The 13,871-nt window shown below is 36.8% G+C and overlaps 1 protein-coding gene across 4 annotated transcripts in view; it reads right to left on the bottom strand.

The window, feature by feature from the left end:
* Positions 1–13,871, bottom strand: part of ABCA5 (ATP binding cassette subfamily A member 5) — a 139,590-nt gene that overhangs the window by 46,967 nt on the left and 78,752 nt on the right. For 3 of the 4 annotated variants that reach the window (XM_047756640.1, XM_047756642.1, XM_047756641.1), the window contains 6 exons: positions 10,792–10,908; positions 8,422–8,626; positions 5,981–6,142; positions 4,985–5,073; positions 3,028–3,257; positions 1,063–1,204 (listed from right to left, as the gene is read on the bottom strand). In XM_047756640.1, the coding sequence (XP_047612596.1) occupies positions 1,063–1,204; positions 3,028–3,257; positions 4,985–5,073; positions 5,981–6,142; positions 8,422–8,626; positions 10,792–10,893 (930 nt within the window). In that variant the 5' untranslated portion in view covers positions 10,894–10,908. Of the gene's footprint in view, positions 1–1,062; positions 1,205–3,027; positions 3,258–4,984; positions 5,074–5,980; positions 6,143–8,421; positions 8,627–10,791; positions 10,909–13,871 lie in introns of those variants that run through there. The other variant, XM_047756643.1, reaches the window with a different exon arrangement.

The following is a 13,871-nucleotide window of genomic DNA, read 5'->3' as shown; positions in this document are numbered from 1 at the left end:
ATTTTAAACCTATACATAGTAAAAACTGCCTTTTATGCAAGTACTAGGCAACACTATAGAAACTATAAACCACCATGTGTTTCTGCATTTAGATACAAATATGAACGAAACAATAAGTCAAAAAGCTTTTAAATGCAGAACTCATTTTTTAAACCTAATGTGTTGATAAGAAATAAAGCCAGTTAAAAACCAGGCAATTATATAGAGAAGTATGTGAGTAATTTATAAGTTATTATGTTAAAGAGCAGAGGAGATAGTCAAAATATTTAACAACTGACACAGCACAGGCACATAAGCCAATTAGAATGGAAACTGGGCCAACTTAAAACAAAGGCTGGTCATTAACAGCCAGCATCCAACCAAAATGCCCAATGAACATTAACACTGTCAAAGAGCTACATTTACAAAGACCTATCTTTACACAACATCATCCTGAAACATCCCGAAGCAGTCAGGATCTCTTAAGTACAAAGGGATAAAAAGTCTAATACCAGACAATCTTAATGGTGTATAAGCCAATTATATGAAGGTAGTAAAAGGAAGACTCAGAGGAACTACATGTGAAATAAATCAAATAAAAACAAGTTAAATTTAAACTTGAAAATATTTTGCAAATTTCCTAAAAACATGGACGGACAATGATACAACCACTTATCAGTAATCTAGTAATAATCTTGCCTTTCATGAGAAATCAACTCTAAGTAAACCAAAAAATAAGACTTTACTATATTAACCAAATATTTTGACAGCTCTTTAGTCCCATTTCAAGTAAAAATACTGAAGAAATGAGGAATTCCCGCCGTGGCTCAGTGGTTAATGAATCTGACTAGGAATCACGAGGTTGTGGGTTCGCCCCCTGGCCTCACTCAGTGGGTTAAGGACCCGGTGTTGCCTCGAGCTGTGGTGTAGGTCACAGACACGGCTCGGATTCCGTGTTGCTGTGGCTGTGGTGTAGGCTGGCAGCTGTAGCTCCAATTAGACCCCTAGCCTGGGAACCTCCATATGCCACGGGCAGGTGCGGCCCTAGAAAAGACAAAAATAAAGAAATAAAGAAATACTTACAGATGATAAGCCATACAAGAAAAAAAGCAGAAATATCACAAAGCAGCTACTTTGAGGGAATAATGAAGAAGCTGTTGCAATGACTGCCATAAGCAGGGACATAAGAAAAATCAAGCTTGTATACAGAAGGACCCAGGAAAGCCTAAAATGAGAATACAAATACACCTAGGGTTAAATGCACAGGCTTAAAGAAATCATTTTAAACAAAACTTTTGCTGTATTTTACCCATTTTAGTCTAGTCATTTCCATGGTATGCTCATGTATTGAAAAATAAAGCTCTTGTATGTAATTAAAAATACAGTACTAGTGAAAATGTAGATAAAAGTATAAACTGTTACAGAGATAAAATGGTGATGATCTTCCCAAGAGTCAAAAAAAAAAAAAAACCCCTTCCAAATTTATAGCAATTCATGATTAATTTAAATCAAATACCCTCCAAAGGTCAGTAATGCACAACCTTTCTGATTTTCTTAAAATATGAAGGGGTTCAATGACTGAAAATTTTCTTTATGGCATATGCAACAATTAGATGTCTGACGGCTTTTGGTACTTCAACAGTAAAGGCTGCCTTACTAATCAACACCATGATTACTACATGTGTGCAATGAGAGGTCAGGAAGATGGACGATGAAAGGACTCCTCAAATTTCTGCTCAAGTCAGAACAGTGGAACTGCTACAGTATTTAGTTTCATTTTTATTTTTCAAGTAAGCAGATAATTCAACGTACACTACTATAAAATCATCAAAATAGGGCTAAAAGATACCTAAATCACCAAAATTAACTCCATCATCTCAGAGAGGCAAAACTGAGGCACTGAGAAACTGATTAGCCTAAATTCTTCCAGCTACTATTTCCTCACAAAATACTTCAATAACCCAATGCATCTTAAAAACCATCACTAGTAAAATGACAGCAGAAAAAAATGAGCAAAGATGATATGTTATACAGAATATTCCCTTTATGTAAGGTGTTATCATTAACTGTTACACTGAGCTAAACAGAATAAAATGGACTACAGTAACAACTCATATGCACAGTATTCACTTTTCCCCTAAATGAGGTCAAAATAAATGTTCTTATTACTACATAGTGAGAAAAACAAGGAAAATATATTTAGAATTATTTATAAAAATGCTTGCCTCTAAAAAATTACCACTATATAAAAATGCTAGTATGTTCACTGTGAACATTTTTTTATTTCTCTACAAGTTATATGTGTATTTTCACTTTTTTTTTTTTGTCTTTTTGCCATTTCTTGGGCCGCTCCCGCGGCATATGGAGGTTCCCAGGCTAGGGGTCCAATCAGAGCTGCAGCTGCCGGCCTACGCCAGAGCCACAGCAACGTGGGATCCGAGCCGCGTCTGCAGTCTACACCACAGCTCACAACGCCGGATCCTTAACCCACTGAGCAAGGCCAGGGATCGAACCCACAACTTCATGGTTCCTAGTCGGATTCGTTAATCACTGAGCCATGACGGGAACTCCTGTATATTTTCATCTTAAAACATTCACAAAAATAACTTTTTCCAGGGGGGAGGGGGGAAAGCTCATATACTATGGACACAAACTCCAGTCATTTTGATTACATTTTTAATAACATGTATATGCTATGATATTTGAGGGGACTTACAGACTAATAATTTCTAATGTTCCAAGATCTCCTATTTTCTGTATGCTGAAATACATGGAGGATGCCTCATCAATTCAAATAAAATATGAAATAAAATCTAAATACATAATAACAACCTGAGCTTTCCAGGTGCCACCTCCTTTATGTTAAAACAAGCCGATCAATTGCTGAAGCTTTTCGATAACTCTCAAACTTCAAGACAAAAGCAGTAACTGTCAGAAAACCGGATCAGTTCTTCATCAAGTCAAGTGAATGACAAAATTACAATTCTAAAGATCTGTATACTTATACAGTTATTAATCACACTAAATAACAAAGTTTTAATAACATACCAAAAGGCAGTGTCATGAAGTCCCATTATCTTTAAAAACTCTTTTAACTTTTTCTCTTTTTCTGCTACGATATGAATTGCCAAAAAGTATCCAAAAGGTGAAAATGCTATAACTAGGTATATTAAAATTACTCCTCGGGGAAAGGTATCTATTTCTACAACAGCAGTTTCTCCCATAATAACAGCTTTAGTTGACTCCAGCTCCTTCCAAAAAGAAACATTGGTCTTCAACTATAATTAGAAAATGTAAACACATTCGATTAATTTAGTTCTGATAGGAGTCCCTAATAAAGTGTGACAATTAAACCTCTAAATTTAGTCAATAACCTAGTACAAACATAATCCTCAAAAAGCCACACACCTGAAATAAAGGGATTGACCCCGATAGCATGATACCTCATACAATACTGCTTTTATTCATTCTGGAGGCATGTGACAAAGTTTAAAGTCTCAAGATGGGAAGTACATAAATTTTGTTTAAACAGTTTGTCAAAGAAAACAAAACTGCAAAATTATCATCTTAAACTGACAATTACATGCATTCTAAGATTATGCATTTAAAAACTTGAAGAATTAAAGAATGATTATTAGTCCCAAGAAAGAATGACTCTCTTTTTTTAAAAATGTTCTTTTAAATAGTAAGTCCTTCTGTCATTTTATAATCTGTACATGCAACATGCATAGACAATAATAAAACTACTTATGCCAAAGGATATACTTCTCCCTAACATTCAACAGAATGCCATGCTATTCTACCTGTTCACCCAGCATGGTCTGGGTTGGGGATGGCCAAGATGTCTGGCCAAAACACAGATAAGTTCTCTAACACCATCAAGGTGATATATCCTAAATTTCACTGTCATTACCTAAACTTCTGAGTTACTGCATATTGTATCTATAAGATGTTCGTACCATGTTATGAGAGTTTCTAAGACATTTCTATGTATATCATTTCATTTCGTTCTAACAGCAACCCTGACAAGTAAAGCATTATTTTTGTAGTCATTTTACTATGTAGCAGTCTAACAACTAGCAGAGAAAGTGCTCCTGTTCATTTCTGCTAAAAGCTGAAACAATGGATTAGGTCTAAGCAGGTCTTTAGACTGTAACTGCAACATTTATACACAATCTTAGTAGCAGTATAGTATTAAATGCAGAACTGGGAGCCCAGAAGTGATAGTCTGAATTAGCTTTGCCATAATTAACTGCGTTTTAGAAGGTCACTTAATCTTCTTGTGCTTGAGTTGCAGGTATAAAAATGGAGACAATTTAACAGCACCAATCTCATAGTGGTTTTAAGGATTAAATATGTTCACATTAGTACATATCTTAGAAATAATGTTTGGCAAATAAGTGATAAATGTTTGTTCAATAAAAAATAAAATCTACCACTACTAAGATAATAAAGATACTAACTTTCTTTTAACCAAATTATCCTTTTGTTTGTTTTTTTATGGCTGCACCCACAGCATATGGAAGTTCCTGGGCCAGGGACTGAATCTCAGCCACAGCTGCAACCCACACTCCAGCTGGGGCAACACCAGATCCTTGTTAACCACTGTGTCAGGCCAGGGATGGAACCCGTACCTCCACAGTGACCCAGGCCATTGCAGTCAGATTCTTAACCCACTGCACCCAGCTGGAACTCTTACGGAGTTCTAGGTACTAAGTTACTCTTTCTCAAGGGGAAAAGTCTATAAATATAGATCTTTTATAAGATATATATACATGGGTATATGGAATGCTGAATCACATGCTTAGAAACCATCAAATAAAATTGCTTTAAAAAATTAAATCAGAAAACATGACTTCCTCCTTATCTTTTTCCTTATGGGAGTTGTATTAAGTTATGTATTTTGTACAATTGACAGCAGTCGAATGAAACCCTATGGTAAAGACTTAGGGCATAATTGTTAATATACAGGTTGGCTTTATTTTTCTTTCTTTATCATATTTACCTGTATAATGGCATCATCTATGGATGCTTGTAAAACTGTGAACCCTGAGGACCAGTACTGAACAGCCTCACATGATTTTGAACAGCCAGCTATGGAGGGGAAAAAAATGTGAGACATAAGATTCTGTACAACACACAAGTGCTTTCTTTTTTAGATAAAATACAGAGGGTTATCAAAGTAATAAAATTAATCAATCTCTATAAGACCAAACAAAGAAAATAAGCAATTGCTCTCCAAAGGCAAACAAAATCTATCACACTCCTTATTGTTTATTTGAAATTCTTGAAATTAAAGAGTTACATGGGTTAGGATACTCAGAGGTAAATGAATACAAATTCAAAGAAAGACATTAATGGTAAATAGAGTTATTTAAAATAAGTCACGTTTCTATCATAAGGTAAGTCATTCTGCAGTGATTCATCAGCTTTGAAGCACTTCCAGATGCAAGGTGAAGTCTGGGTTGAGAGAACCGAAAAAAAGAAAGTCTATAGAGCTTTTCAGAATGAAGTCACAAAGACAGTACTTGACATAGCTACTTTAACAGTGTTTCATAACTGGTTGATAATTATCTTTGCAAAGGTTTAGGCATTGAAGACTGTTTTTGCATGTTTCAAACATAAAACTAATGAAGTTTATTAGCAAAAGACTTTGGTATTTTAAAGAGATATAGCATACCATATATGAAAACAATTGCATGGAGTAAAGAACACAGATTTAGAAAGTCTTCTAATTCAAAAAAAAATTTTTGTTACTGTAATCGATATATACAAATGTATGAAAATTGAAGTGGATGCTACATAAATTATCCTTCATATTATATATAAAGGTATAGATAACTAGACACACATAATTTTATGCTAAACTTGACAGTCTTCTTCTCTGAGTAACTATAGTTGAAAATGCCAATGTTGGACCCCATCGAATTTTGCATATGAATTAAGAGCAGCAAAAAAAATGCATTTAGTTGACTTTCACTGATTATTTAGGGCTATTTACCTCTCGAATCCATGTAAATAGAAGACACTGGAACTGTATCAGGAAAAAAACGGAGTTCGTAGGACATGCCGTCTTTAAAAACCACACCTACAAAGTTGCTGGGCTTAGAAAGACTGGATGCTATCAATTCTTGTTCATTCGTATATTCTTCAGTAATTATGACTATAAAATAGTATAACAACATAGTTAACTCACAAATTTCAAGAGTTTACTATAATACAACAAATTTACCATTATATTCAATTAATGTAATGTAATTTTCTTTTTTTTGGGGGGGGGTCTTTTTTTGCCATTTCTTGGGCCGCTCCCGTGGCATATGGAGGTTACCAGGCTAGGGGTTGAACTGGAGCTGCAGCTGCCAGCCTACACCACAGCCACAGCAATGCCTGATCCAAGCCACGTCTGTGACCTACAGCACAGCTCACAGCAATACCAGATCCTTAACCCACTGAGAGAGGCCAAGGATGGAACCAACACCCTCATGGATACTGGTCGGGTTCATAACCCACTGAGCTGCAATGGGAACTCCCTGATGAATGTAATATTTTATAAGAACTTGTTTAATGCTCTAACTTCTTAGTAAATGAATACGATGCTTCTAAAAAAAGAAACTATAATGAATATTAAAATAGTACAATTTTATAGACATTATTTCTTAACTGTCATTTGATTACAAAAATTATGTGTCAGTGTAACATGATAAAATAGAGTACATACTCTATATGTCATATATGTAGTTCATTTATCTATCTCAAAGTAAAACCATACAAACAACTCCTGGATAAATGAAGGGATATTTTATTTCCAAATTTCCCTTCTTATGAAGAAAATTCCATAATCCTTCTCAGAAACTAAATACGTATTTTAGTTAACTATGACACAACTTCTCTTTAAATAAAAACTGCCACTGAAACCCAACATTGCTTGTTCCTTTTTTAGAAGATATAAGGAGAAAACCTGTAATCATCATTTAGCCCCTTTCCCATCAATAATCTAAATCTTGAAAGATTTTTTTTGAAGTTTTATTTAAAAGCAAGTAGTCTTCACTACAGAAGCTTCAGAACATGTGATAAAATGGAAAAAACATAGGCTTAGTACTTAACGTCATGACTTATGAGCTGTGTGAGAACAGGGAAGCAATTTACCTCTCTGAACTTTTAGTATCCTCCTTCACAACACCTAACTGATCACACTGGGCGGTTAAGATCAAATGTAGTTCTAGATATGAAAATGCCTTGTAAATTATTAAGCATTACTTAAATGTTAATTATCAGGATTTTCCAGACCTTTAAGGTGTACATGGAACGCCAGGATTGATCTGAAGAAAGAAGATGTTAATTCAACATCCTATCAGTCATGCTACCTTGCATGTAAATATACCTCACTTTCAGATGGTTGTTGTTAAAAAAGATAGAACTTTTTTTTTAAAAATCTACACATATTTCTACTATTTTGGCCTCTAGGTTAATACACACTGACTTGGATTTCTTTGGTGTACACACTTTTCTTCTACCCAGAATTACCAATGAATTTCATTCTCGACATTTCTGATGAGTTTTCAGCGACACTCTAAATTCTTAAGGCTACCCAACTTGGACTTAATAGGATAAACCAACAAATGTATTATATACCAATAGGATAAAAATATTAAATAGTAATAAGCCAGAAAGAAACCAATGGGGAAAAAGTTATTTGGCTCCTGACTGCATAAAAGATCTTCTAGTCAATGATATATCATGCAATAATGTGAAGATACATACTAGAAGCCAATTACAACTAACTATCCTGGTATGACAGGGATAACAGGTTAAACTCATTTTCTACAATTCAGTATTTCAGCAAATCAATCATGATTGGATATGCATTACTGTCACTTGCTCTAGATTTTGCCTTAGATTTTCTCACAGCCACTTCAGGATCACTGGTATCTCAGGCACTGTTTTCACCGTTTTCTAGTCCCTTTCTTTGCGAGAAGTACAAACTGACAAAAACAGACTCATGTACACAGCTGCAGTCAGTCTCCAAAACTGAGTGCTTCTTCTGCTTCCACCATTTACCTCTACAAACAGGCATGGCAATCTGAAAATATTACTGCTTTATAATCTTTACCATGTATTTCTAGCTTCTTAGTAGTTATATGAGTAAACCAAAATGAAATATCCCTTCAAATCTTTTATCCTACACAAATATACTTATTTTATTAATGGTCTATGACTTAAATATAAAACATGTTTCCTATTACCAAGAATATAAATTTAAAAGTTCCACAAGAAACATAAGGCAGCAGAAGTAGATGACTTTAATATTTTTATAAAACTATGTTTTGTTGATGAGATGTATTTCAATATGGTAAGAATGGTATATTTACTCCATAAAACAAGCAGGAAAATACGGAAAAGGCTTTCTGTTATAGATCGCATGCATATATAAGTTCACAATACCATCAGGAAGGTGATCAGCAGAAACTTTTTGCATGATGTTTCTTGTAACATTAGTCACTGGAGTATATCCAAGAACTACGTTAGCGAGCATAGATTTGTCCATGGGGTTAAGTTCTCTATCAGGCACTTCTTCGTATTTCTTATTTGGATGCATCATGCTAATTAGTATTAACCAAAATAAGAAAAACAGTGGAAAAAGAATTTCCTATAATAAAGGAAACAAACAAAATGATTACCAAGTATAACAAGGGCAGCAAAAATCATCAAAATTTCTACGAAATGTAACTATCGCTAAGGAAAAAACATGAGGAACTTGGATCGCCTTTCTTAAGTACAAAAAAAAAAAAGCAGTTCTATCCCCAAAGAAATATCGTGTTGAACTTAATCCAACAGCATATTAATTTTTCGTTTACATTCAATTTTACTAAAGTATTTTTTTTCTTTTTGTCTTTTTAGGGCCGCACCTGCAGCATATGAGGTTTCCAGGCTAAGGGTTGAATCGGAGCTGCAGTGGCTGGCATGCGCCACAGCCACAGCAACACCAGATCCTAGCCCCGTTTGCAACCTACACCAAAGCTCATGGCAATGCCAGATCCTTAAGCCACTGAGTGAGGCCAGGGATTGAACCCACAACCTCGGGGTTCCCAGTCGGGTTAGTTCCACTACGCCACAATGGGAACTCCCATTACTAAAGTATTTTAAAATCAAGTCACCATAATACATTTCAATGGCATAAAAGCTCATATCTAAACATCTTAGGTTACTAATATAAAACATAGTAATAAACATATCATACATAACTTTATTTAGAGTAACTTACTAAACATTTTTAACAGGGGTCACCATAAAAATGTCTTTATTCAAGTCTAAATTAAAACTCATGCTTCCACTACTAATTAATTCAATAATCATACATAGAAAACCCTAAGGACTCTACCCAAAAACTACTTGAACTGATCAACAAATTTAGCAAAGTAGCAGGATATAAGATTAACATTCAGAAATCAGTAGTATTTCTGTATACTAACAATGAAACTTTAGAAAAGGAATATAAAAACACAATACCTTTTAAAATCGCAACCCAAAAAATCAAATACCTGGGAATATATCTGACCAAGGAGGCAAAGGACCTGTATGCCAAGAACTATAAAACATTAATCAAGGAAATTAAAGAAGATGTAAAGAAATGGAAAGATATTCCATGTTCCTGGATTAGAAAAATTAATATTGTAAATATGGCCATACCATCCAAAGCAATCTACAGATTCAATACAATCCCTATCAAATTACCCATGAACAAACAATCCAAAAATTTATATGGAACCACAAAAAAACCAGAATTGGCAAAGCAATCCTGAGAAACAAAAACCAAGCAGGAGGAATAACTCTCCCAGACCTCAAGCAATATAACAAAGCCACAGTCATCAAGACAGTGTGGTAGTGGTACCAAAAGACATACAGACCAATGGAACAGAATAGAGAACGCAAAAATAAACCCTGACACCTATGGTCAATTAATCTTTGGTAAAGGAGATGAGAACATAAAATGGGAAAAAGACAGTCTATTCAGCAAGCATTGCTGAGAAACCTGGACAGCTGCATGCAAATCAATGAAACTAGAACACACCCTCACACAATGCACGAAAATAAAACTCAAAATGGCTTAAAGACATAAATATAAGACAAGACACCATCCAACTCCTGGAAGAGAACATAGGCAAAACATTCTCTGACATCATCCTTACAAATGTTTTCTCAGATCAGTTTCCCAAAACAACAGAAATAGAAGCAAAAATAAACCAATGGGACCTAATCAAACTGAAAAGCTTTTGCACAGCAAAGGAAACCAAAAAGAAAACAAAAAGACAACTTACAGAATGGGAAAAAATAGTTTCAAATGATGCAACGGACAAGGGCTTAATCTCTAGAATATACAAGCAACTTAAACAACTCAACAACAAAAAAAGCCAACAACCCAATTGGAAAATGGGCAAGAGACCTAAATAGATATTTCTCCAAGGAAGACATACAGATGGGCAACAAGCACATGAAAAAATGCTCAACATCACTGATTATTAGAGAAACGCAAATCAAAACAACCATGAGATACCACCTCACACCAGTCAGAACGGCCATCATTAATAAATCCACAAATAACAAGTGCTGGAGGGGGTGTGGAGAAAAGGGAACCCTCCTGCACTGTTGGTGGGAATGTCAACTGGTACAGCCATTATGGAAATCAGTAGGGAGGTACCTTAGAAATCTAAAAATATAAAATTGTAATAAAAATCTATCCAGCAAAATAAATAATTTCTTAAATATGGGACATATTAATGCAAAGTAAACTGCAGTAACAGTCATTTAACTTACCTGAACACTACTTTTTTTAGTCCTGCATTTAACTAGGTAATTCTTCAGTAGGAGTGTTCTGGTCTGTCTCCAAACTCCAACTTCCCTAATTGCAGTAGCCATGTTTTCTGGATTAGTCTACCAAAGAAGAGAGATTTAAAAAAAAATGGAACCACACAGTCAAATATATGCCATTTTTAATGTCAAAATCAGACAGATAGATGGTTCAATCTCAGGTTAGAGAGAGTTAAGCATACTCCAAGCTGTCCCTCCTACCTGGGCAGCATGCATGGACCAGCAACTTGAAGATTCAGAAAAGTAAACGGTAGCATGTGAAAAAAGGGGAACCAGAATTCCAAATACCACCCAACAACCAACAATGAGCTGAGCACTTCTCTCTCCCAATATCCTCTAAACTGAATGCACTGGAAGTAAGGCATAGAAAAAGCTCTAGAACAAGTTTTCTAGTTCTAGCTTGCTAGGAATAGGAAGCCTTCTGCTCAAGGAGAACCGGGAAACAGCCAATCTTTTTTTTCTCTTCTACATCCTCCTGTGTCCCCGCCCCCAAGCACTCCTGTGATAACACCTCAGATTACAGTAGTGACAGCCTAATGCAACCCAACTCTGAGGCAGAGGAACCTTTCTCTCCATTAAGCGCAGTTCAGTTCTGGTTCTAAGAGGGTGGGGACAAATCTCACGGCTTTCTGCCCGACCTCCTGCCATAGGGCCCTGAACTTGGTAGACACAGTGGCAAAGTGTGTGGCCCAATGGGGCAAGCAAAAGCGAGCCTGCTGGCTGGAAGAGGGAAAGAGGCGCCGCAGGGAATCAGGAGGCGGCAGGGAGAAGAAATGCAAAGAGGAGCTGAGGAAAGCAAGGCCTTGTTTATTAAGTCCTAGACTGACCCCAGGCGGGGTCTACATGGATCTAATCCTATTCTGTGTACCAAAGGCTTGAGGAACTGAACTGACAGACCACAACCCAGGTCCAGCCCGGTCACTCAATGGCTGGCACACAAAGGGCAGGTTCATACTGCGCTGCCAAGGCTTCTGAAAACTGAACTGAAATTAGAACCACAGCTCAAAGCATGTGGGTGGAAACTTAAGACCTGAACCTAAACAGGTTGACAGAATGCGAAAGGAAGACATCAACACTCTCTATAGGATGAAAACAAAACTCAGAGTCTGTGAGACTTCAGAATGACTCCACTAATGAAGCATGAAAATCAACAGATACCAACTGCCAAGAAGATAGAGATTTTGAAATTATCTGACAAAAACTTTGAAGCAACTATTTAAAAGGTGCTCCAGGAGTTCCCATTGTGGGTCAGAGGGTTAAGAATCTGATTTGGTCTCCATGCAGATGTGGGTTTGATCCCCGGCCTTACTCAGTGGGTTAAGGATCTGGTGTTGCTGCAAACTTCACAGACGCAGCTTGGATCCAGTGTTGCATTGTCTGTGGTGTAGGCCACACCTGCAGCTCTGATTTGACCCCTAGCCTGGGAACTTCCATATGCTGTGAGTGTGGCCTTTAAAAAAAATTTTTAAGGTATTATTACAAAGTGCTCCAGCAAACAATGGCAAGGACTCCTGAAAACAACGAAAGAAAATGTCGGCAAAGGAACAAGACATAAAGTAGCACTGAATAGTCATTTTCGAACAGAAAAACACAGTCACAAATAAATAAATCCCAGAGGACAGGCTCAAAAGCAGAATGGAGACAACAGAAAAAAAAGCCAGTAAACTAGATAGATCAAAAGAAGCTATTCCATCTGCACAAAAGAGAGGAACAAAGTTTTCTTTAGGAGTTAACAGTACCTCAGGGAACTATGAGACAATAAAAAAAGATCTAATATTCAAATTATCAGAGTCCCCAAAAGAGAGAAGTCTGTTAATGATGAAAAAATGCTTAAAGAATTAATGGCTGAGGCGTTCCCGTCGTGGCGCAGTGGTTAATGAATCTGACTGGGAACCATGAGGTTGCAGGTTCAATCCCTGGCCTTGCTCAGTGGGTTAAGGATCCGGCTTGGCTTTGCCGTGAGCTGTGGTGTAGGCTGCAGACACAGCTCAAGGCGTGGATCCTGTGTTGCTGTGGCTGTGGCGTGGGCCAGCAGCTGTAGCTCCGATTAAACCCCTAGCCTGGGAACAGCCCTAGAAGAGGCAAAAAGACAAAAAAAAAAAAAGAATTACTGGCTGAAAACTTTCCAAATCTGGGCAGAAATAAGAAACTGAAGGGTTTTCAAGAAGCTTGATGAAACACAAACAGGAAGGGGGGAGGGTGGGAGGGGGAGAGACAGAGAGATCACACTTATTCCAGGATGATTTACCACAAAACAAACATAGAAACACTAACCAACACAACAGCAAGAACATTCTCAAGTTATCTGCCAAAACACATTGATTTAGCTGGTGTCACTGAATTATTCATTCAAATTGAATGCTGCATGCTTAATTCTTCATTTTTAGAAAACGGGCTCCTCATAAAGTAGCTGATGGACTTAACAATATGTTTCCTTTTTTTGAGACCGGCCCCCTGAACTCAGGCTTGAGTCTTCAATAGCCTTGGCTGAAGTCCAAGAACCTCTGCACCCACCCCACCTCCCCACCTCTAATCAGAGCTTTTTAAAGCAGAACCTCAGCCCTATTCCCCCCAACCCACCATCCAGCAGACACACAAAGTATCACCATCACTACCTCAGGGCTGTATCAATTAAATTTTCTCCTGGCAGTACGAAACTTTTAACAGAAACAGTGACATGAACGGAAACATTTAAGAAAGTTCACTCACTCTTGGGACTAAGCTTTCCCTTCAGGTTTGATACCTACTCTGACCGAAGCTTGATTTTTCTTCCTTGGAGTATGTGAAATGCCCTCTTATCCAACCCACACATTTTATTTTCACTTAAGCTAGCCAGAATCCAATGCTATTTCTCACACCAAAAGCACTCAACCAGTGTAACAGTATCATGTGTTCTTCACTCCATGGTCAGCATGCTCATAAAGATAACGATGATTTCCAGAGGGAAGCATGGCAGGAACAAGGGGAAATGTTAAAAACCTGCCCATCTCTCTCCTACTAAGTGTAGAATTCCACTGACACTAGTG

Source organism: Phacochoerus africanus, chromosome 14 (genome assembly GCF_016906955.1).
Source record: "Phacochoerus africanus isolate WHEZ1 chromosome 14, ROS_Pafr_v1, whole genome shotgun sequence".
NCBI classification, from domain to species: Eukaryota; Metazoa; Chordata; class Mammalia; order Artiodactyla; family Suidae; genus Phacochoerus; species Phacochoerus africanus.
Note: the sequence above shows the minus strand (reverse complement) of the source record. Positions and strands in the feature narration are given on the sequence as shown.